Source organism: Fusarium coffeatum, assembly GCF_003316985.1.
Source record: "Fusarium coffeatum strain FIESC_28 chromosome Unknown BRIP53273_contig_221, whole genome shotgun sequence".
Taxonomy (NCBI): Eukaryota; Fungi; Ascomycota; class Sordariomycetes; order Hypocreales; family Nectriaceae; genus Fusarium; species Fusarium coffeatum.
Genome location: NW_022158014.1, coordinates 52,028 through 75,770, shown reverse-complemented (window position 1 = coordinate 75,770; position 23,743 = coordinate 52,028). Strand labels below are relative to the sequence as shown.

The following is a 23,743-nucleotide window of genomic DNA, read 5'->3' as shown; positions in this document are numbered from 1 at the left end:
CAGATTATACTCCTCACGATGCCTTCACGTAACTCGCGAAGAGCAACTTTGCTCTAGTAACGACACGGGATATACTTTGAGGGGAGTCCGAAGGCGTTGTGCCATATTGCCACCTGTTGCTGGGAGGAATTACACGTAAGTACCAACACGATCGCGTAGCAAGATACGACCGTTATAACATCGTTTTCGCGTGCTCGACATGTTGGTAAGGTAACAAGAATGAGAGGCGAGTTGTAGATTCGAGGTTCGTGTAAGTCGACAGTGTCGGTACGTACCTCGACGCATCGGCATCTCAAGCTCCGACGTCCCGATCTCGAATTTCCGATAACGATAAGCTTGGATCTTAAGCTTCCTCCATTAGACTATCATCGACTCAATAACCCCAACACCAAACCTCGAATCACGTCCATCTTTTGCGCATCAACGCGCACTCGCTCACTCGCCCGCCTGTAACTTCCGCATGATTCCCCGCCCTCACGAGGGCTCTCTATAGCGCTACAGCTGGCCGTTCCAGCTCCTTTCCCGATTGTCGCTTTGTTCTGCATCCAACATGGCGCTTTCACCAGTAGTAACACATACGACTGAGGCCGGTCAGGCGCAAACCCTCGGGCGCGCGATCTCTTCGCCCCTCAAGAATGTCACCTCGCAAACCTCTTCTTCCAATGGAACGCCTATGCCTCCTGTTACTTCTGCGCCTGCGCCCACGAGCATCCCTACGACACTCGATCTCGCGGAGCAGATGAACGATGAAGAGAAGCGCAAATATGTCAAGGGTACGGAATATTCGACAATTCATGATAATCAACCCTAACATTATTCAGGCAAGAAGCTAGGTGAAGGTACCTACGCCGTAGTTTTCTTGGGCCACCTCCGCTCAAAGCCCAGCACCCTCGTGGCCATCAAGAAGATCAAGGTCCAGAAAGAATATGACGAAGGCATGGCTCCCGACGCCGTCCGCGAATTGAAGCATCTCCAGGAGCTCTCTCATCCCAACATTATCTCGCTCCTCTCTGTCTTCTCCTCCAAAGATCAGAACCTCAACCTCGTTCTCGAGTACCTGCCCCGAGGCGACCTGGAAATGCTCATCCGCGATACCGAATCCGTCCGTTACGGTGCTGCAGACATCAAAACCTGGATGAGCATGCTCACTCGCGCTGTCTGGTTCTGCCACGAGAACTTTGTCCTCCATCGTGATATCAAGCCAAACAACTTGTTGATCGCGGACGACGGCGAGGTCAAGCTTGCTGATTTTGGTCTGGCGCGCAGCTTCGCAGATCCCCATCAGCTCATGTCCTCGCGCGTCATTACTCGATGGTACCGACCCCCTGAGCTGCTCTTCGACGCGAAGCACTACAGCGGCGCAGTCGATGTCTGGTCCGTTGGTACCGTCTTTGCCGAGCTCGTCATGCGTGCGCCCTATCTTCCTGGAAATACAGATCTCGACCAGGTCCGTCTCGTTTGCGAGCTCGTTGGTACTCCGACGGACGACATCTGGCCTGGCGTTACTAAACTTCCTGGCTATGCTGTTCCCGGGCAACACCCCGTGCGTGGGAAGGACTGGTACGAGATGCGATTCGGTACAGTTGGTTCCGATGGTGTAGATCTGCTCATGAAGACCCTTATTCTGGATCCGAAGAAGCGCATCACTGCCCGTGGTATGCTCGAGCACCCTTGGTGGCACTCTGAGCCCAAGCCCACACGCAAGCAGGACCTCCCTCGCAAGGGCGGTACAGGAGCCGACGACAAGATGGGTGCTGATCTCAAGCGTCGTCCAGGCGTGATTGACGACGACAGAGGTTCAAAGGTTGCTCGTAAGCTCGATTTTGGCGGTATGAAATAGACATGAGTAGATTCGGCGCGGACATAATGGGCATATGAAATATGGCATGTAATTCATGGGCATTCTTTGGCGTTTGGTAATGCACAAGGTGAGCAATACGCACATCTAGAAATAGTACAAAATGATTCAAAAGGGGAATTCTATTAGATACTCAGATCCTTCATACTCGTAAATTTGATCATTGATATCTCTCCTATCCAAACACTCAACCCTGACATATCTTCATAATATCGACGTTTTTCCTCGTAAATGTATCCAAACGAATAGTGTTCATCCGAACTGCTCACATGAGCGAGCACTCCATTCCATACATAGCTCTCTCGACGCTCTTTCTGACCTGGTACCAATCCGCTCTCCTCTGCGCATACTCGTAAACTTCTTCGGCACGGAATACACCGCCAAAACGGTCGCCATCCGCAATAACAGTGGCCATTTCGCGCGCGTGTCGTGGATCAATGAGAAAGATTTGACTTAGCTCACGCAGGGCAGCAAAGTAGGCGAGCAGATCTGCGTTGCGCAGGGTTCTAATGTACTCGTAGTAAATGTTCATATCAGCGATGAGAGTGATTGCGCCCTCGGTGCTGATACGTTGGCGTTTGAGGTGTTTACAGATGGCTGTAAAGAGGCGCAGACCAACCTCGCCATTGAATACATCAAGCATAGACTTGTCAGTCGTACCAACTAACATTTTTGTATGTGATGACACAAGCTCAACGATACGTTTGGCTGTGGCTGTAGGGCCAATGTCAGGCTCTGCAGCGGATGCGGCTGGTTTCTCAACGGTGCTGGAGCCACCACCAAATCCAGAGCCAAAGGCAGAGGAAGAGGTAGGGGCTGAGGGATCAATCGGGTTGTAGTCTGTGGGCGGTTGAGTTGTACCTTGGAGATACTCAACCTCGTCCATTAGGACATCGATACCCTTATTGAGACCAGCAGCAACACTCTCGTCGAGCATCTGCTCAAACTTCTTCTTGGCCAGACCTGCTGGATCCAGGAAATCGTTGCGGTCGGCGATCTTGGGAGCAGCGAGTTGTTGCTCGTAGAAGACGTCAATCATCTGCGAGATCAAGTCTCCTACGTTGACGAGCTCGATAAAAGTAACAAGAGGTGCCACACCCGCTTTGTTGTGGTCATTAACTTCTCTTGGGTTATAGTGCGATAAGTGGTCAACAGCCATGTCAAAGCCCGTCTTGACGTGCTTCTGTCCGAGAATTCGAAGCAACACCACGAATATGGTCGCGCATTGCTCTCGCGCTTCTCCTCCGGCTTGTCCGCCAAGATTAATAAAGACAGAAGCACGGCCTAGACTAGTTTTGGCAGCGTGTACCAGATTGAGTGCGACCTCAATACTAAATAGTGACTTGATACCCTCCAGCTTTGATGCCATGATAGCAGCCTTGGCTGCGAGTTCGTCTGTGGGTGCCTGAGCAGGTAAGGGGCTTCCTCGGCCATCGAGACCCAAGCTAGGTGTCTCAGGTCGTGAAGGCTGAGGTGTTAACGACCCTGTGCCATTCAACTCTTTAGACGCCGACATTGCTGGCTTCGTCGATGAAGGTTTATTTGTTGCAAAAGGGGAGCCTTTGGGAAAGCTGGGAAGGACAGTAACTGGCATCATGACGACTTTTTTGAAGGAACTCAAAAAGTCCTTCTTATCGGCCGAACGGTTGATGTTTGACATGTAGAAAGACTCGAGAGTCGAATCCTGTTCGGAAAGCTTCTTCTCCCAGCTCGCGACTTCTGTCTCAGCATGATCTGTAAAGAATTCCAACTCAGCTTGAAGGTATAGGTCGAGGTGAGGTTCGAAGACGCGTAATGAAAGCTCCTTTGCCATCTCCTTAACATCCCTCTTTGATCCCTCAGGGGGTGTAAGGGATTGGAAGAATAGTAGTGTCTGCTCGAAAACACCGGACACGGCCTTTAGATAGGCTGCCATAGTACGTTCGTGGGCTTCATCGAATAACGGTGTTGCATATTCCATGATAATATCCTCCCTCACCTTTTCCACAAAACTCCAGAATACCTTTGCAGGCTCGGGAAAGATGCGTTCCATGACCGAAGCTTGCTCATTGACCTTGGCAAGCAGCATCTCGAAGAATAGCCGTGAAGGTTCGAGTACGATGTGTTCCTCCTCTGTCGCCTTGTTAAGACAGTCCATGGGGTTTACCACCAATAACTCATTGTCGTTGAAGATAGGGTGCTTATGAATGAAGAGGTCGACGCCCCCCGTCGCGCCGTCAAGCGTATGCAAGACATGTGCATAACGATGCATTCGACCGTCCACATCCCAGAATTCGTAACCTTGCTCGAACTCTCGAAGAACCGCACTCTCAAAAATGCCCATCATACTCGACAGTTTCTCTTCTCGGTCATGGCATCCAGGAGACCAATCACTATGAGCGAACCTCTTCAGATTAGCGAGCATTTGCGCTTGCTTCTCCGGATCGCGAAACGCCTGGAAGATGATGGGATCCGCATGAGACTTGGCCCTCGCAAGATCAAAGTAGAAAGGTGCCAATGCACCGTAAATCTTTCCATACTCATGCCTTGCGCCACCTCGAATACTCTTCACTTTCTTGAAGACATCTAAATATGCTGCGGGGTCTTCATCGGGGTTGGTCGAAGCCCCCACCGCCATTGTTTCGAACCCATCACGAATATCAGCCACAGCACGATTCTTGGCCTCCTCCAACGACGCATCGAATAGCGTTGTTCCCACAGGTTGCGCAGGGACCGCAATTCCTTTGGCCTGTTTTGCGGCGATGTTGGCAGATTCTCGTCTTCGTCGCACCGCCTCTTCGAATCGACGCCGAGCCTCGATTTCGTCCCAGCAGTCCATACTCTTTAATCTGGAAACCCACCGTGTATCGTCGTATACCATATCTCGCATGCGGTGTGATACTCGGGCGAAGCGCATCTGATCGGCGACTGGTAGGTAGTCAAGGATGGTCACCAAGATCTCTGTCCATCATGTTAGTCGCAGGGGCTTGTTCTCGTCATCGCGAAATCTTTCGTACCCGCAGGAAGACTGGCTTTTGTATCCAGCATCTCAGTCGCTTTGAGGGTGCTCAGGATGCTGCCCCGGTTGGCAGCACCCGTCTTGGAACGGTACATGATTGATGGTGTTTATGTACTGCGATTCGGGTTGTTGTCTTAATGCACGGCGCCTCCGGTTATGTTTTCCGGGCGCGATTCTCCTCGTAGTCCGCTTATCAATCGTATCTTGTTCGATGCCATGAGGCAGCGGTCAATTCGTTAGGTCGTCCAGTTGAAGTAGTCTAGTCTAGCATGTGGCAGCTGGACTCTGTATGTAAAGAGACACCGACATTGGAGGGGGAATCGAGCTTGCGAGTTGCTTATTGGGGGTCGTATTTCGTCGTTGGATGATGTTCACCACAAAAACCCGAGATGTTGAGTTTGAGTTATTTGAGAGATAGTAGTGGAAGTATCTTGGAAGGTAAGTTGGGCCAACTTATATGTACCTACCAATAACCAAGAGAAGCTGCTGCTCGGTCCGTGTTTCTAGCTCCGACAGGGGTATCGCAATCTGCAAATGCCCCGCATCATCAACGGCAGGTGAGGGACCTTCTTCATCATCTCCACTAACAAGGCGTTGAAGCTTACCCTGTATCCTCGCATTTCCACACGTTTTAATGCAAACAACAGCGATGTATACTGTTGTCATATGGATGCTATATATATGTATATTTTGTATCCATTGATAAGTAAGGAAGTGTTGGGTATTTACCATTGTAAATCCATTTACCATTCCTTAATGCTATTCAACCATAAATAACTACCTCTAGACCAATTTTTTACCAGCAAAACTCCACAAACACCATTAATATGATAGCCAATACCCGCTTGAGAAGTACTCATGACTGCTCAGAAGCACCAATGGAACTCCCGCCGCATGCAAATGCCACCTGTGCTACTATGCTATGCGTATTCTCATTTCATTTACTCAAGAAACGTGAAGAGATGGGTATGCAACACGTTCATAGCGCGAGTAGCATCCCGTGCACTTATCACACAAGAGATGTTGATTTCACTAGCACCTGTTGTTTCATATTAGCTTAACCTTCATACAAGAATATCAAAGCAGATACATACCTTGGGAGATCATCTCGAGGTTGACGTTGTGCTCACCAAGAGTAGAGAACATGCGTCCTGCAATACCAACCATGTTCTTCATCTCAGCACCAACCAGACTCAGAATTGCCATATCGGTGAGTACGCTCACATCGCCGCAATCAGCAAGCTCCGCGGTGGCATTGCCAAAAGCCTCGACCTGTTGGCTGCTCGCGTGAATGGCCATAGAAACGTGCACCTCGGAGGTGGAAATGAGATCGACAGAGATGGAGTAGTGGTCGAGGATGGAAAAGACACGGGCGAAGAAGCCGTGAGAGATCGATCTCTTATTCGAGTGCACGTTGATGACGCTGATGTGGTCCTTGATGGTGACGGCAGTAGGTCGCTTTGGTTTTCGGTGGTCGGCTTCAGGCTTGGGAGTGGGAGAACCGCGTGTAAGCTGGTGGCTAGCAGTGCGCATGCGATCAGGAACAACAATGGTGCCGTTACCACGAGGGTTCTTGACGTTCTTGATGCGGATAGGAATAGGAGGCTCAGCTCGGATGACTTGGTCCATGGTGAGATGGTGAATGACTTCTGAGCCATAGAAGGTCAACTCAGCTGCTTCAGATGGAGTGATAGATGAGAGTAGGCGTGCTGTGGGAACCTTGGAGGGATCGGCAGAGAAGATACCGTCGACCTCCTTCCAAACTTGCAGCTCCTCGGCCTTGACGCCAACGGAGAGCAGGGCGGCGCAAAGATCAGTGTAGCCACGGCCAATGTCACCATCGATGAGACTGCCAGGGACATTTCCAAAGAAACCAGTGACAACTGGAACACGGTTTTCACAAGCGACTATCTTGCGAGTGAAAGCCTCAGAAGCTGTGCGGTAAAACTTGTCGTCGAGACGGCCTGCGGCATCATAGTGGAATGAGTCGCAGAGGTCAACGTATTCGGATTCAACGCCCTACGCTGGATGTCAGTATTTGAACAGCGCAAATAAGTGAGTGCATGCTATGAAAGTCCGGCCCCGACAGAAACACATGCGGATGTCCTTGAACGGAGGAAATATGGTCTCTCCATTGTAATTATCCAAACCGGATGTATTCTAGGCGGTCTGGAAATTCGCGCAGCACAATTCAAATGAGTACTCACCACATCCTGCAAAAGAGCCGTCATGAAGCGACAACTCAACTTCTCACCGAAGCTAATAACACGGTCCTTTGCTCTTGAGTTGATCTCGAGGTTGAATCGCTTGGCAGCCACAATATACTCAACCAGCTCCTGACACTCATCCCTGATAGTCTGAATGAGAGACTCACGGAGAGCTTGGTCCCTGATGAATGATTCAGCGGCAAAGACATGGTCGTTGCAAATGTCGAGCATCAGGCCGCGAGCCTGCTCGACCAATTCGTTTTGCTGCTCCTCATCGGAGCATATGGCAGCACCGACACCTCTCAGCTTGACATAGACAGCCAATAGTCTATTTCATGGTCAGTATTTAATCAATCTCAATTCCAATTACTTTCCAGTAAAGGAAAAGATCATCAAAACTTACCGGCTGGTGGTACCCTCGGCCTTCTTCCCAGTACTTCTCGCAGAGCATACTACGATGACTCTGTTCTGAGACAAAGTGGCTCTATTGACAATGTCAGACATGACTTTTCTGAATCAACTCCCCGCAATCTCATTCCATGCTCTTCCCCAATACTCATAATTCACAAAGTGATTTCATACCTAACAATATCCTTTGCAATCTAGAACATTTTTGTTAGCACCATGTATAAAACAACAGAGATAGTGCTTCTCCGAGGATCAACAAGAGGGAATAACAAACCTTGTCCGGGAACTTTCCCACGCTTGTACCACCAAACTTTTGAACCACCCAGCCAAGGGACGGCGAATTGCTGTGCGAAAGACTTCCCATAGTTGCTGTTTGATGTGTATTATATAAGAATAAGGTGAAGACAGACAAGAAAATAAATCCTTTCAACGTGGATCCAATTCAATGGCTGGTAGTTGCTGACGATGAACTGTTGGCGGTGGTGGAGTTCGTTTTTTTCCGGGCTGAGTAACAGAGCGAACGAGGGAAAAAAAGTTTCTCAATTGAGTGAGGCACTAATAAATTAAGGTACCGATGCCGTCCGGACAGTACAGCCCACTGAGTGAGTTGAAGTAGGTACCCACGGACAAGCGCCGAGTCACCTCCGTATTTCTCAAACGAGAATGAACCCACTGAGTAATGTAATGTGAGAAAGCTGATATGATGTGGCTGTTTCTTGACAGAAATGGTCGACTGGAAGCTGGTTGTGGTGTCGGTAACCTTTGTGTATACCTCAAGATTGATCTTGTAATATATATATATAAAAGATTAAAGAATGAACTTGAGTAAAGTGGACGTGTCCTTGAGGTTATACAAATATCGTATCAAGATTCCACCAATCTCGAAAGCTGGATATGAATGTACAACCCGTCCGGGAACGGAGACAAGGTTCAAGATAATTGGATGCGGTCGACAAGATCAACAACAGAGTTTTTGTTTCTTAGAACACACCCAACGATGAGAGATCATCCTTATATCCATTTACTCTGTCATGCCATTGCACAGTCATCAGAAACAAGACCGAAGTGAGCTCCGAATAACAGCTCATCCACAAGGGTAAGAAAGCTACCAGCCGTGTATTTCTCTACCTCTGTATGACTCGGCCTTGGTTCCATGTTCCGTCTTCGGCTCTGGCCCTTCTTTTTTTCTTGGTTTGGCTTCGTTCCCCACAGCGCTAGTGGTAAGCAATCCCCGACCATGACCCCAGTAGGGAAGTCGAGAGGCCATATTAGAGGCATATACCACTATAGAAGCCTTTGCTTTACAACCATACAGTCTATTGGCTTGCTTCGATGAGTGAAAGGGCCCAAAGACAAGGCAGAGTAATACTGGGAATAGTATATAGAGAGGCCATAGTGACATGACTATACATCAGAAATCCATCCTCATCAGTAGCAGATCACTCATACATGACATAAATCAACCAATCAAACTCAGAACTTTGCCCTGTCAACTAGACTAGCAGAGTCGAAAGCCAAGCAGATAGGAACTAGGTCAGTGACCATTGTTGGTAGATCAGTAGATATTACTTGGATTTTCCCATGAAAACAATTACTGGGTACTATACTCAAACAGACAGCCATACCCTTTCTTGTCCAACCAATCCTCAGATTCGTCGGATAACCTAAACGCCATACCCAGGTACTGTTATGCTGCGACTCCTTATCCCAAGCATTATAAGATGAACACAAAAATTGAACACGTCTTCCAATGGACCTCTGCCAGTCACACAGGATCCCAAGACCATCATCGTATCTTCGTACCCTCGTCCCATCGTGTCTGATTCGAGAATAAGACAGACCTCTCTCTGCGGAACTGCTGGACACCATTAAATCACCAAAGGGTATAAACCGTCTCAGCCCCAGAACGCCAGTCTCCTCCATATTAGCTCGACAATACACAACCATGCTGGCCCTGTGTCAAATGCTCTACATGTCGCCTGTAGCAAACTCCGTTCCTGTCAGCATGTCATGCTCCTGGTTTTCAGTGCCGGCGTAGTCAAACTTGTCCAGCTGAAAGTCTTCCTCGGGGGTTCTAATCCCAATTCCGCTGTCATCATGAATGTCGCCGCCACCCATGTTCATCGAGTTTTGATTCACTTTGTTGGAGGCGGGAGGAAACGGCGCACGTTCCCCTTGGTTCTGAGACGCATTGCTTAGGTTGAGTTCATCGCTGCCAGTGCTGTATCGGGAATTTTGTCGGCTTTTGTCTTTCGCTGCCTGAGGAGGAGGGGTGGCTGTGTTTGCCCCCGTCATCTGGCTACTCTTCTGCTTCATGAATCCTCCTGACTCCACCAAAAAGCTCACCATCTCATCCACCCATGTTTTTGTCACCCACCAAGAACCGAAGCTCTTACCTCCAGACATTGTGATCTCGCGCATCACTGTTGTGCCGATACGCTCGATACACCACACGATATCGGTGTGCGAGGCGTAAGGGAACTTTTCGGGAAGGCGTTTGAGATAATCAACCCAGGGCTCCAGAACATTGGGAGGAGTAGAGCTCTTGCTCTCATCACCCAGTGACTGGTCATTACGTTGGCCGAGTTCTCCGTAGAAAGTGATGATCTCCATTTCGTAGGGCACGTTGATAGGGTTCAGGAGGGTTCGTATATCGTGAATGAGAGCATTCACTACATCGTCCATGCCTCGCGTGGGTACGCACTCGGCAACCTTTCGAACTCGGATCATGTGGATCCAATCCAGATACATCTGCGTGCGATTCGGGGCAGATACAAGCATGTTCGCTGCTGCGTGGGCCGTCAAGTTTACTCTGAGTGCACGATCGAGAAGTCCAGCAAATAATGTTGCGGGTGCTTCCTTGGCTCGAAGAACATGTTGGGGCTGGCCCTGGAAAGACTCCCGAATGTGGTAGACCAGTTTATCCGAGATGGCCCTCAAAGCATCTAGCACTTGCTTTGGCACGACTTGAAGTGTAAGGAGCGAGACAATTGTCATCATGCGTTGATAGAGGACAAAATCACATTCCTCAATCCAAGCCGCCAAAGCTGGGTTCCCAAGCAATTTCTGCACGGGCATGGTTAATGTTCCCTGGAAAGACGTATACAGATGGAAAAAAGTCTTCTCCCTGCAGTATCGAATACACTCGACGAGCGATGTACAGTGGGAGCGATATAATGCTGATAAAGACTTGGCAGCATCAGGATCGGTGTTCGGAGGAAGGAACCTTTCGATAGGAGGCAGAGGCAGAGGATCTGCGGGGTCGCCTTGTTTTTCGTCCGCTGGAGGGAAAGCCAGCTCGAGTTGGGTCTTTGTATTGGTAGAGTTGATACTGTCAAGATTTCTAATCATATGTTCGTTGTATAGACTGTGGGACTGGAAACCGGATTGGCGTGAGGTTGCGACAGGCTTCGTTTCGGTGCCGATATTAGGTGAAAGGAGCGCATTTTGATTCATGTTGTTGTTGGGTAGGGTTGGCGATTGGCTAAACATTGGTCAGTAGGTATACATAATGCGAGGCAGGGCCATATCTGACTTGAAGTTCGGGGTGATTGTCGCGGCTTCAGACGTAGGGCGAGCCGTCTGAATCGGATGTTCAGGGATATCGGCTTCCTCACGAAGTGTGAAGTTCACATAGTGGTATTTTGACTCTCCACGAACACCCAACCGCCTTGTCTTGAGACCAGGGAATAATACGCGAACAAGTTTCCCGAAACTAGCAGGGTTGAGTACAGTTATTCTCTCATTGGCACATTGGGAAGCGTAATTGGCGTATACCCGTCCTCGAGGGACAGATCCTTTGCCCGTGGCACAAACTGAGTTGATCCTATTATGGTCAGCGCGTATCCCAGTCATAAATTGACACACCAACGACATACCAAAGCATAGCAAAGACCTGTCGCGTCCGCTCTGAGTTGGGGCCTCGCTCATTGCCGTGCAATTCTTGCGCCACTTCATTGAGAGCACGATGTCTGTTGGCAGCAAACAGTTGCCTCATCTCCAGCTCGTTGTTTGCGCTCGATCGAGTTGTCGTGGCTCTCGGGGCTCCGACCATAGCGGCCATGAGAGAATCGCCTTCGTCGTTTTCATCGCGTTCTGCCAATTGGCTTTCCCCCTCCGTAAAGCTGGCATTGTTGCCGTACTGCTCAGCAGGAAGGGGATGCCGTTGCGCAGGTTGTCTTTGTTGGTATTGCAAGGGATGGTGGCCCATGGACGCATTCATGGGGAAGTCTTGGTTACCCTGCATATGTGTCGCAGCCTGCATCAACATTTCGTCTGTCGACATCTGGGCAGCGCCCATATCTTTAACGTGGCCATGAGTATGCGCCAGCATCTGGGCGGCATGCTCATCGGGCAACCATTGGCCGGAGTACATGTCCGACGTGTCGGCAAAGCTTGGTTGCTCCAGGCTGTTGAGTGAAGCTGTTGAAGCCTGGGATAGAGGGCGTCTGGCCGATCGAACGGAGGAACGGGCTGTCAGAGCTTGGGTTTGCCCAGCAGCTGAAATACTATCCACTGATGGTCCAAGGATGTGTCAACAATTGTCAAGTTTGGACATGGAGAGAGGAGAAGGTTCTTTGTAAGGAGGACAAGAAAGTTTTATGCTTGTTAAGGCCGAGGGGAACGAGGGGAATCGCGTCGTGATTGAGAGGATCGAGAATTGAGTTTGTTGCTTGGCCAGAGGAGGCTTGAGGGGAGGAAGTAAAGTAAAATAAAAACAGGGAGAAAGTTTACTCACACTCCATAGGTACGGTAGGTACTTAGATGAGAGACGGGGACGTTGTTGATTTAGGTAGAGTCGAGGAATTTGTGGGCTAGCAAACAACAAACATTGGCTGGGGGGGGCCCGGATGCGCCGATTCAACAACAATGAAACTCGAGGGAGAAAAGAACCACAACCACGATGTCAAGAAACAACAAAAAATGCAGCAATGGCTGATTCGACAGAAGCGAATCACAATAATACCGCGCAAGGGGCTGCGCGGGTTATCTTGGGCGCGGTGCTGAAGGTAGGTAATAGGATGTCTTTGCTGGAACTGTTGTTGTGCTTGTGTTGTCGTTGCGAGGTCAACGAGGAATGGAGACAGTCCTGGACCTCAACGAGCCTATCGAAGTCGTCCGTTGCATTAGATAATACGGGTGGAGACTATCCACATGTTCTATTGGCGTGTCTTACTCGAGCTTCATCGGATTGGATTGTCTGGTGCTCATTTCGAGACCGTAAATTAGCCGAAATTCCTGCTCTCATGGTTTACGAGTCTTGACTGGTCGCGCATACAGTCCTGTACGATCGTGTCTCGATCTCTGTCTTTGAGGCTTGCATCTGCTAGTCTATTCCCAGTCAAAGGTGTTCGCTGTGAGAAGGATATCCATTCTAGCTATGGGGGACATGACGGTTGCCCTGAACATCTGCTGCTTGTGCATTGCAGCTTGAATAACGGCGGGCAATAAGTGATTCAGCCAAGATCAACGTGCTTGGTGGACGTTCAGTTGTCTAGGGGAGGTGTGAGATGTCAAGAAAGCACATGCTCTACTGTATAAGACCAGCGGGCGGTCGTGTATATGATATGCTCACGAGATCATAATCACAGTCACAATCCTCTGCCCATGAGGAACACATAAGACAATCGATAAGCAGGTCTGGATGGCTTGAAAGCCGCCTCCGCGCGTACAACCTGTTTTGACAGACAATATTTATTTGGCATATATCGCGTTGCTTTGCCTCATTGCATGGCATTGACCGATACGTCCCGCAAGTTTGTGGTGAACTCACCCTGTGCAGATATGAAGCCTCCTATAACCCCCCTTTTGGTGTTGCTTGTAACGCTTGGGGCGTTCATGCTCACAGCCATGAAATGATGTAATTGTTTAGGTTTCGTTTGTTTTTCTTGGGTAGGTACTAGTGTGTATACATGTAATGATGTATATTAGCGCTGAAGAACAAAGTACCTCCTTGCGTCATACCCGGAATCATCGAGACTAACAATGACGAACAGTCCTTGTGGCTCAGTACCTTATCATGAGCTGAAGATGGATATTGGAACATGACCAAACTTTCGCGTTGGAGGAAATAAATAGCAGGGTAATACTAACCAGTGTAAATAGAGCTATCCTCTAAGGTTCTTGAGACTGACAGTCGGGTTATTTTATAGTAAATACTAAATCTTCAAACTACATCACCTGCACACCATCACTCACCCTAAAGTGATCAGCTTAACAACTCACCTCACAAAGAATCACTCACTGTACCTCATCGTACAGGGTCACAAGCCAGTGACACACTGTTCCTTTCAACTGACTCCGCGCCAAATTTGTTCCCGCTTCGCTTCCGACTTACCGTACTTACCCTACGTAGCAGGTAGTGGAGGTTAAGGTTCCATTATCTTCCCCCCCATCTCAGCTGGAGCTAGCGCTGCGATAAAAGCTGCCCTGCCTCTTTATTAGTTGACCTCTTCCATTCTACCATCTGTGCTCCTCTTACGTATTGGACGCTAAGTCAGCTATTTCACACCAAACCCCTCCAACGTCTTTTTTTACAACTCTACCTTTATACCATCACTCGACACTTCAACATCACCACTTATTGCTACAGCATTACCAACAATGTCCGCTCAAGACAAGGCTCAACAGTACCTTGGTCAGCTCGACCGTGAGGTATGTTCTCGATGCTGCCATCTGTTCGCTCTCGCAGTCGAAACAAATTGCGCAACCGCACGATTCGGATCAAATGCTGACGACTGTTTTCCTATTATCTAGCTTTCCAAATACCCCGCCCTCAACAACCTTGAGAAGCAGGCTGGTGTTCCCAAGGCCTACGCCGTCATCGGTGTCGGAGCTCTCTACTTCTTCCTCATCATCTTCAACCTCGGCGGTCAGCTTCTTACCAACTTTGCTGGTTTCGTTATTCCCACCTACTACTCGCTCGGTGCGCTGTTTAGCCACCACAAGGAGGATGATACTCAGTGGTTGACTGTACGTGGCCTTCTTTCCTAGCCGCCGGAGCGGATCCCGAGATTCACCGGCCTCTGCGTGGCAGTAGATTTACTAACTGTTTGTGCAGTATTGGGTCGTTTTCGCTCTTTTTACCGTAATCGAGAGCTTCGTCCAGGTCGTCTACTGGTTCCCCTTCTACTTTGTCTTCAAGTTTATCTTCCTCCTCTGGCTCTCTCTCCCTGCCTTCCGGTGAGTTCTAATGCGGGTCTGCACCTGCACCCGCCCCGCTCTGTGAAGGATTTTGTTCAAATACTGACTTGGATAGGGGTGCCGAGCTCATCTTCCGATCTTTCCTGGCCCCTACCCTCGGCCGATACTTCCAGCAGTCTGGCTCTACCGCCTCTGGCCTCCGTGCCAAGGCTGACGGCCTTGACAAGACCGAGTAAATGGTCTTGGGCATGCATCTTGGTCGCTAATCCAAATCTCGCGTACACCGCGTGACCCGGACCAAGTACTCTCGGTTATATATGAACGGAAAAATTGTTGTCTCTTAGGAACGGAGTAGCTTTCAAAATAGCTGCTCGACTCGAAGGAGGACGAGAAGGATTAGTAACATGGTTAGGAAGTATACAGGTTAGAGTGAGAGTGAGAAGCAAACACGCTGCATTGGGCAGCTGTTTCAACTTGAAGGAGACTTGTCGTACGGCACAGTCTGGGTGATGAATGAATGCCACAGGTATTGACTAGAATTACTTTGAGAGACGCTCTGTTTGAGTGTCACGAGAACACGTTTCGCGATTATGTCGATTTGCTTACCCCACATCTCCTCAATTTTTTGATCTGCAGTGCGGTGTTGAAGACCTGAGACGGGAGGTCCCCTAATTTGTAAGACACCTTACAACTGTCGCGTGCCATGTTTTCTACACCTTACTCATACAACGTTTAACATTGAAAGGAAAGAAAGGTACAGTATGTCACTAATCATCAGTTTGTTACTGGTAGTTCAAGCTCAAGCTCTCGGACCAAGATCTGATCCGATCTGGCGTGACCTTGACGTAGCGCCCAAGTTGGGTTGGTCAACAGCTAGCCCAAGGATCCCTTATTTTTAGCATGGTCCAAGCTTTTTGTAACCGTTCGTGGGTTCGCCCAGACCCAAAAAGTCCCGAGGCCCCGACCGCTACGAACCTGATGCAGCTACCCTACTGTACCGCTGGGCCGTTTGTGGCGGTGCAGCATCCCGAGACGGATAACTGCGCCTCACTTCCCCTTGAGGCTGGGCCAGTCCCTGCTTGGCGTATTGAATTAGTGTCGGCGATGTCAGCAGTAGCATTGAAACCTTATCCTGGGCTGAACTGCCTAGGGATTTCATCTTCACTTTTTATTTATTCGATTGAGGCTTGCCAATAAAGACGAGATCGCCCAAAACACGACTTTGGGAGGTTTTGCAATGACCCTATCCCGTTAACAGTCTTCGTGCTACGAAAATCAACACTCGTTTCCTGATTGCGCGTCACTAGATCGAAGTTGTACCCAGCGAAAAGGCGAAGGCCCCTGGAGGGAACGCCCACCATCATGATACCCAATGCGCCCATAATACGACTACCTACGTCGACAATAACGTACACACTAGCCCTAGTGTTGAGTCTGTTACTCTGCGCTTCTGGAAGTGCTGATGCGACGGAACTATTGCATGACTCCGTATTCGATACCGAACTACTGATCGAACGAAGCGATGCATTCGATCTGAAATACGAACCTGACTTTGGCGTATTCGATCGCAGTATACTCGGTCGTGCGCCAGCCGAACAACCGCTTCTGACCAACAATGGCCCGGATAGTCGACCAGTGAGTCCTGGAGAGACTATCTGTTACGTCGTGGATAAAAAGATATTATTCGGCAATGATAAGAGGAGCGACGACACTCATGAATCGAGGGATGATGGAAAGGAGGAGTCTGGTCATCGAAATTCCCGCCGAGCAGAATCAAAGACCGTTTATATATCCGCAAACACCTGCTCGAGACCAACACTGAATTCTACGGATAAGGACAACAATCCTGAAACAGCACCACAACTCAGTCTCTATACTTCAACATCGAGCAAAATCAAGTGCCCTGACTTGTCCAACTATAACAAGACGAATCCCGATCTTCAAAGAGTACCTTTCGATGAGGGTGCAGCCATGGTCACTGTTAATGCAACTGATGCAATCTATATCAGTGTAGCGGCCCCAAACATTACAAAAAAGCACAGCGGGGATTGGAAATATCAGATCGCGATATCTTTCGACGAATATTACCACAACTATGACTCCCAGGACGGTACCGCTCGGCTGTTGTTGATGGATTTTGATTCAACATCGGCACTTCTTGTTACTAGTAATTTGACCGAGGACTCAAGTGAGACTCAGCAGATTATGAAAAGGCCGCCTCCTTACCAATTATTTGTTGGTGATGAAAAATTAAAGTCTATTGATGGCCTGCGACACTCAGCGTGTGGCCTCACCCAGAGCGCTGAAATTTGGGCGAACGGCAATAAGACAGGGCGACACAATGACCTAGTTACCACTGGTGTTACGACACGAGGGCCTGGCCAGCTGCCCAAGCAACAGTTCTTAATCGCAGGCCTCAACCACAGTACATCGTACTCTGGCATCCTTGTCAAGATGCCAGAAGGTAACAGCAAGCGCGCTGGTCAAACAACAGGCGGTGGAGGTACAGTCTACCGTGCCACCTCATTTCAGACATCATCCAGTAAGCCAAAATTACAATTCGGGTATCTTATTCACAGTTAACCTCTTTAGGCTCCAACTGCAAGATGGTCACAAATCTCGACTTCTGCAACGAGACACAATATGCTGTTCCAGGCAATGAAAAGAAGTTCAACAACACGGCACTGGCAAAACACTATGATGACTACGCCAGAAAGATGTATGCCAACTTTGAGAAGGTTCTGATGCAGATGCCCTGCGAGACACCCCCCGAGTCACGCTACTCGCTCGCGCGAGATTGTGATGACTGTCGCCAGGCCTATAAGCGCTGGCTCTGCACCGTCACTATTCCTCGCTGTGAGGATGTTATGGGTGGTGGCAGGCACAGTGTTGTCCGCAACGCTTTCCAGGCTCTCCCTAATGGAACTGAACTACCTGATAATTTTCGAAAGGGGCTCACGTTATCTGCGAATAACTCTTCACGAAACGCCTGGATCGACGAAACTGTCAACCCTGGCCCTTACAAGGAGTTATTGCCTTGCGAGGATATCTGCTACGATGTCGTCCAGTCTTGTCCCTCTGCTATGAATCTCAAGTGTCCGCAACCCGGTTTCCCGAGTTTCGAAGTGAGCTATGGACAGCGGTCCGATACTGGTAGTATAACGTGTAACTACCCAGGCGAGGCGAGGACGAAGACCAGTGCAGCAAATATTGTACATCCAGGTACATTTATACTGAGCGTGGTGTCATTGATGATCTGCTTGGTGCTATGAGGAATCATATTCTTGGGTATGTTTGGAGTTTAGATGGCGTTGATTTAGATGCCTTGGCCACATAGTATTGTAATAACCTGACCATATTATGACCATCCTTTTTAAGATGATTTATACGTGATTTGGCAGCCTTAAAAAAAGCCCAACTGTTCTGTGTTCTGCAATTCAATTTTCGTCTTCAATCTAGACTCTAAACCTTTTTCGCCTTTGTCGCAGCATCGTACTCCTTGATAGTCGTTTCTAGTGTCTCGATAGTCGCTACAAAAAGCAATGTTAGCCAGCTCGTCTTGTCGCAAGCACTCTTCAAGACCAACCATCTCGTTCGGCGCGGATCTCGTCCGTCTCAAGCTTCACCCATGACCAGTATGCAAGCTGATATACGAATACAGCGATAAGAAGCGTTTTTGCGATCGGCCGTGTGAAAGTGCGATAGAATTGGGACTGTAGCTTTATCAGTATACGCATCAATTGTACATATTTGTATGCGTACCGTTGGGCTGGGCTGAGTCTTGCTCGCATACGTCCTTCTGCTGACCGAGAACAAGCCTCTGTTATACACGCTTCTTGGCGCAATTGCAGGCCGTAGCCTCGTCAATGCTGCGGAAATCATGATGTTGATGTGTATCCGTAGTGAATTGAACTGAACATTCGAAAGGCAATCAATAAGCTTCAGTCACATAAACACCAGCCACATGAACTGTGGCGGCAAGGCGCATCAAGTGGGGGAGGGGCCGGGTGGGGGACGGAAGGAGCAGTCCCTAGCACGGTACCTGCCTCCCCTGCCCATTTATACGCGGTCTTTAATAAGGGGAAAGGAACACATGTCCCCAAAATTGTTAGCAGCCCATTTAACTTACAGGCCTCTGAAATCTGTCCCCTAGTCGATCTCTGAGCTAGTACTTGAACACTCGCAATTTCCATATCCGAAGCAATTCGCTTTTCAACGACTTGATTCCTCCTATATAACCAATCTCAATCCTTTCGTTTATCCATTTTTATTACTACTCGTCAACACTTGACCTTCAGACACGATGGTACATCGCTAACCCGTGGAACCCTGACTCGACACTGTCGATCTCATGATGGAGATGGAGCTAACATGATACCTTTCTTCCAGGCGCAAACTCCCCAGCAGCGACGACGCAACGAGGCCTTTGCCAAGGTCAATGAGAACAAGATGGGCAAGGCCGAGCAACAAGTCAAGAAGCGCGTTGAGAAGGTTCAGAAGTCTCCCATCTCTATGTTCTGGATCAGTAAGTCCTCGAGCTAGCCAAGCTCTTGTCGCAAAGCGGTTCAAGATACTAACAATATCCTCTCTAGCCATCCTCGGCTTCGTTATCTTCGGTGGTCTCGTCTTTGAGGGTCTCTCCCGCTTCTTCGGTTAAGCTTTCGATTCAATATCTGTATTAAAAACATACACACAAAAACAAACAACACAAATACCCCGACCAAGTCTCGCTCAAGCGGTGGCATCGCAATGTTTTGGAGTATAAGAGGTGTTAACGGCCTTCGCGCCGCGCGATAGCTATAGACGAGCGTGGGTCACCAGTCCACCGTCCAAAAAGAGCTCAAGAGGGGGCAAGACCTGTATTGTATTTCGCCATTGGAGGAGCTTTCTTGATATCACAGGGAATTTGGGGAGAAACAGGCGCAATTTGAATTCAACATAAATCGATTTCTTTTCGAAGATTAAAACAAGTGGTTGATCTCTTTGCTTTTTTGTCTACCCGACGCCATGCCATGAACCGTGAGATGAAAACAATAGCCCTTTGTACAAGAACTTGACCTGCTGATGCTAGCCGATACCAATTCCGAAATCTTGAACAATTACGCGCCAAGACCACGACGCTTGCTTCCACCCTCGTTCTTCATCTTCATGCCAGCCTCAAATTGCCTCTGGATATCGGCTTCGGCCTTGGTGGAATCAGAAGCGCCCTTGGAGCCATGAGCGGCAGGGGCAGTAGCACCGGCCTTCTTGCCTCCCAACAGACGTAGGAACTTGGCCTGTCTAGCAGAACCGCCTTCGAGATCGTCGACTTGCCATTTCTCAGCCTGAGCAGCGGGCTCTTCAGAGTCCTTGGCTTTGGACTTGGACTTGGACTCGGACTCGGCCGCTCGCTTGCGCTTCTTCTCGGCCTTGTCCTTCTTCTCCTTCTTGTCTTTCTTCGCCTTCTTCTCTGAAACCTTAGGCTCCTCGTCCTCGGATTCAGATTCGACAGCCTCTTCCTTCACCTCCTCGGGCTCGACGACCCTCACTTTCTTCTCTTTCTTTCCCTTCTTATCCTTTTTCTCCTTCTTGGGCTTTTCAGGCTCCTCTGCTCCCGCAGGGACATCGGCGGCGGAGATGCGGCTTCGCTCGGAGCCGGCGTTACTCAATCGACGGTGCTTCATGACGATCTCATCGGCGGGAACGTCGGCGGGGACTTCGGTAGGCTGCTTCTCGACAGGGGCACCACCCTTGTTCTCAGAGGCATCGGAAGCCTCTGAAGTGTCGGATTCAGAAGAACTATCGGAGTCGGAAGAACTGTCGTCCTCGTTGACATCAGCATCTTCCATGTTCTGGTCATCACTCTCCTCAGACTTGGACTCGGCCGCATTCTTCTGTATGGCACAATCAGTATGCAGGACATGCATCCCCAAGTGATCATCTTACCTCGGCATCGAGAAGAGCTTGGTACTGAGCAGCGGCTTTCTTAGCCTCAATGAGCAGCGCAGCTGCCTTCTTTTCTAGCTTATCGGCGCGGAGCTTGAGCTTTTGCTTCTTTGCGTCATTGACAACTCGCTTTGGTCCATACTTGTCCTTCTTAACATCAGAGGCCTTCTTAACCTCAGCAGTGGCCTTGGCCTCCTTCTGAGCACGTTTCTCCGCTTTGTCGACCTTCTTAGCCTTGCGATCCTCTTGAATGGCCTCCTTGCCCTTGAGGACCTTGTTACCTGGCACTTGTATTAGATGCAATTTCGGTATAGGGTAAAGATAGTAGCGGAGAATATAAATGTAAACATAAAGCTGGGATTGAACATACCCTTGGCCTTGGCCTTTGTCTCGGGGTTGCGCGATCCCATGGTGCTGATTTGGAAGTGTCGAGAAAAGGATTAGATAAAGGGCCCGATGGGTGGAAACGAGTCTCAAGCTCTAGTCGGTAAACTTGTTCGTATGATATGAAGATAGAGGTTTCAATGCCTTGTGGTTAGAGATGGTAGTGAAGAATGGCGCAAAGAAGAATTGACGATAGCTTCACGGAATTCACGACTAAGAGGCAGAATTGCCACTTTTTCTGCCGGGCGGTATATGAAGAAGGTGACAGGGATGCAAGCGTCAAGTGCGAGCCACATCGAAGTATGTGGAGTCTGCGATTGCCCGATTAGGTAGTTGCTACTTGAGTCTGTAAGACAGCTTCCTGCCATTGCTTTGACTGTGATCTGTGATATACTAAAAATCGTCAAGTAAGGCCCTCTCTAATTTTGAGAGAGAAGAAATCTACATATATCAAGTAAGGTGGATCAGGTTTAATCGAAGTTGTCATCAGATAGTAATGTCGGTGACCAGGAAACATCTCTTTGCTTCAAAGAAGTCCCAGGATATGGGATACTATGCTATAAGAGGAGAGGTATCATAGACTACGAGCCGCTTATACGAACTACACAACCTCTTGCCTTGATGTTTCAGATCATTGAGATATTTAAATAGAAAAACCCTCGTCATGTCAAAGGATTAAATGCCTGTTCGATTGTGTGGAGTTTATCCCTCCTTCGCCTCCATCTTAAACGCCAAGAACAGAGTGAGGTATACAGTAAGTAAGTTACAGCATGATCTATGAATAGAAAGAGACAAGAGAGATTCTCGTCTCCTGTCTCTCAGTCCCAGCATTATAATTAGGTAGTTCTTCACCCCCTTGTGACCATCCCTGGCCTTCGTCTCAAAGTCTCAGCCGCATCCAATAATAGAAATCCAGCCCAAAAACACCAGATTTGCGTGAGCGAGTGGGGTATCACCAGAGAAACTCCAGAGAAGAGTGTGTGCAATAGTTCGTATAGTGACATTAATCGTGATACAATGGTTCGGTTATTCGCATCTTCTATGCTCCCTTGTATTTGTGGTCAGTTGGCGTCTTTTGGAACCATAGGCAGCTGAACTTACAATCGATTATCCCAGTCTATTGTTCTGGGCTTGGGTTGTACAGATAGGCATCGTCGTAGTAGAATTCATCTGCACCACTGGTCTCGCCATAGGCTTGTTGCGACCACTGTGTGTTGTAGGACGGTGAAGCTCCGTATCCTGTCGCAAAGCTATCGTCTGCGCTGTGTGTTCCTCTCCTGCTACTGCTGTGTCGACTCTCAACTTCTTGGCTTCTCCCGACAAAGGGGCCAATGTTCATGCTGCCCCAGGGAAGGCCTGAAGGTTCTGAATAGGAGCTGAAGTCACTGGCGGAGGGGATTCGATAGCTGTTGCCAGCATATTCCTGATTCCTGGAATCACGCTCTGTCCTCTCTTTGTTCTCTCGTGCCTTTTCTCCTATATTGCGTATTAGCCACTGTAAACATTTGGTTGAATAGGGAGTCTTACGGAACTTGCGCTGAGCGATTCGGTTCTGGACCCTTCGTCTCTCTTCAGGATCTGCGATGTCTGCCCAGTCAAGATCATCTATTGGAGTAGATTTTGACTTTTTGGAAGAATGTGATGAGGAGCTACCCTTGGAGGAGCTGTGAGAACCATGCGAGCTATGTCTTGAACTTCCACCCATCTTGTTCTTTTCAGAGGTTTGTGAGTGCTTCGACGAATGCTCTTTTTCTTTGTTCTTGGAAGTTGACGAAGATGACCCCTTGCGATGCGGTGGCGCAAGTTTTGATGACGAGCGAGAATGCTTGTCTTTTGTCTTCTCCTTCTGTTGTGTCTCTTGACTAGCAATCTCAGGAGAAGGACTCTGTATCTGAATTTCTGGTGTTTGTAGATTTGATGACGACTGTTGCGACAAGGACATCTACTCGCAAAAGCTCATATATAAGGATGCTGAAGACCAAGATGTTGAGATTGTAGATACAAACAGTAGGAGACCATTTATATCTAGGGTTCTTATTCTAAGTTGAAGTTGTTGTCTGATGGAGATCGGGGGCCAAGTTGTATGTAGTCTAATTAAGTGAAAGATATTGCACCTTGAGCTTTAGACTCTGAGGATTGAAGAATGAAATGATAATAAGACTGATAGATAATATCTGATCCTGAAGTCGATTTAACTCTGATAGTATAGAATAGTATATAGACAGAACTCGAGATGAAGGGACGAGGCCACATACATGTATCTATAAGGCAACAACTTTTAAGTACAAGCTAAGCTAAAGCGAAACAACCTTGACCATCATAGGCCGTACCTGACGGACCCAATAGCTAGGGCCCATGCGACAGCGGGACGATGGAATCGGCCAGGACCGGGGTGAGTTTGACTGTTTCCTGGGAAATGGGTGTGAGGTAATGGATGGTTTAACAGCCGGGTAGGGCAGAATTGACGTATGGAGATTACGAGGAGGGCACGAGGCAAATGCGTATGTAGGTAATTTGGCTATTGGTGAGACCTCTTTTTTTGCTTTGACTAACAAGGAGGATTTCTACAGGGGGAGAGACTTGTGGTTAGAGTATAATTCCCGAGAGCCTAAGCCTGGGATGCAAGTGTAAGGGTGTGTAAGGATAAAGGGTGTGAAAGACGAGCACTATCAGATCCGAAATCCTCCTTTGTGACTGAGGCCGCGAGGTCTCGTGGTGCATTGAATATGCATACGTATCCTATTACTATTGCAGTATACGATTCGAGTAACTGATTCATCTGCTGTACGTCAGGAACATGCAGTTGTCTGGACCCATGAC

At 48.7% G+C, this 23,743-nt stretch overlaps 10 protein-coding genes across 10 annotated transcripts; 4 read left to right on the top strand and 6 right to left on the bottom strand.

Annotated features, from left to right (window-relative positions):
- Positions 1-550: 550 nt before the first annotated feature.
- FIESC28_09028 (uncharacterized protein) lies at positions 551-1,840 on the top strand (the record flags this gene model as incomplete). Its single annotated transcript, XM_031163165.1, has 2 exons — positions 551-773; positions 822-1,840. The coding sequence occupies 2 exons, from the start codon at positions 551-553 to the stop codon at positions 1,838-1,840; spliced, it is 1,242 nt and encodes a 413-aa protein (XP_031012743.1).
- A 283-nt stretch (positions 1,841-2,123) lies between these two features.
- FIESC28_09027 (uncharacterized protein) lies at positions 2,124-4,951 on the bottom strand (the record flags this gene model as incomplete). Its single annotated transcript, XM_031163164.1, has 2 exons — positions 2,124-4,798; positions 4,855-4,951. The coding sequence occupies 2 exons, from the start codon at positions 4,949-4,951 to the stop codon at positions 2,124-2,126; spliced, it is 2,772 nt and encodes a 923-aa protein (XP_031012742.1).
- Positions 4,952-5,797: 846 nt separating this feature from the next.
- Positions 5,798-7,835, bottom strand: FIESC28_09026 (uncharacterized protein; the record flags this gene model as incomplete). Its single annotated transcript, XM_031163163.1, has 6 exons — positions 5,798-5,895; positions 5,951-6,875; positions 7,064-7,391; positions 7,467-7,547; positions 7,646-7,665; positions 7,746-7,835. 6 exons carry the CDS (start codon positions 7,833-7,835, stop codon positions 5,798-5,800), a joined length of 1,542 nt encoding a protein of 513 aa, XP_031012741.1.
- Positions 7,836-9,439: 1,604 nt separating this feature from the next.
- On the bottom strand, positions 9,440-11,846 carry FIESC28_09025 (uncharacterized protein; the record flags this gene model as incomplete). Its single annotated transcript, XM_031163162.1, has 3 exons — positions 9,440-10,955; positions 11,007-11,297; positions 11,350-11,846. The coding sequence occupies 3 exons, from the start codon at positions 11,844-11,846 to the stop codon at positions 9,440-9,442; spliced, it is 2,304 nt and encodes a 767-aa protein (XP_031012740.1).
- Positions 11,847-14,074: 2,228 nt separating this feature from the next.
- Positions 14,075-14,850, top strand: FIESC28_09024 (uncharacterized protein; the record flags this gene model as incomplete). Its single annotated transcript, XM_031163161.1, has 4 exons — positions 14,075-14,125; positions 14,228-14,443; positions 14,532-14,653; positions 14,730-14,850. The coding sequence occupies 4 exons, from the start codon at positions 14,075-14,077 to the stop codon at positions 14,848-14,850; spliced, it is 510 nt and encodes a 169-aa protein (XP_031012739.1).
- A 1,126-nt stretch (positions 14,851-15,976) lies between these two features.
- Positions 15,977-17,851, top strand: FIESC28_09023 (uncharacterized protein; the record flags this gene model as incomplete). Its single annotated transcript, XM_031163160.1, has 3 exons — positions 15,977-17,156; positions 17,207-17,739; positions 17,792-17,851. 3 exons carry the CDS (start codon positions 15,977-15,979, stop codon positions 17,849-17,851), a joined length of 1,773 nt encoding a protein of 590 aa, XP_031012738.1.
- A 225-nt stretch (positions 17,852-18,076) lies between these two features.
- On the bottom strand, positions 18,077-18,496 carry FIESC28_09022 (uncharacterized protein; the record flags this gene model as incomplete). The annotated part of the gene is made up of 3 exons (XM_031163159.1): positions 18,077-18,144; positions 18,201-18,327; positions 18,377-18,496. 3 exons carry the CDS (start codon positions 18,494-18,496, stop codon positions 18,077-18,079), a joined length of 315 nt encoding a protein of 104 aa, XP_031012737.1.
- A 421-nt stretch (positions 18,497-18,917) lies between these two features.
- On the top strand, positions 18,918-19,271 carry FIESC28_09021 (uncharacterized protein; the record flags this gene model as incomplete). The annotated part of the gene is made up of 3 exons (XM_031163158.1): positions 18,918-18,920; positions 19,004-19,139; positions 19,207-19,271. 3 exons carry the CDS (start codon positions 18,918-18,920, stop codon positions 19,269-19,271), a joined length of 204 nt encoding a protein of 67 aa, XP_031012736.1.
- A 442-nt stretch (positions 19,272-19,713) lies between these two features.
- Positions 19,714-20,949, bottom strand: FIESC28_09020 (uncharacterized protein; the record flags this gene model as incomplete). The annotated part of the gene is made up of 3 exons (XM_031163157.1): positions 19,714-20,487; positions 20,540-20,820; positions 20,910-20,949. 3 exons carry the CDS (start codon positions 20,947-20,949, stop codon positions 19,714-19,716), a joined length of 1,095 nt encoding a protein of 364 aa, XP_031012735.1.
- Positions 20,950-22,040: 1,091 nt separating this feature from the next.
- FIESC28_09019 (uncharacterized protein) lies at positions 22,041-22,628 on the bottom strand (the record flags this gene model as incomplete). The annotated part of the gene is made up of 2 exons (XM_031163156.1): positions 22,041-22,399; positions 22,451-22,628. 2 exons carry the CDS (start codon positions 22,626-22,628, stop codon positions 22,041-22,043), a joined length of 537 nt encoding a protein of 178 aa, XP_031012734.1.
- Between the last annotated feature and the right edge of the window lie 1,115 nt (positions 22,629-23,743).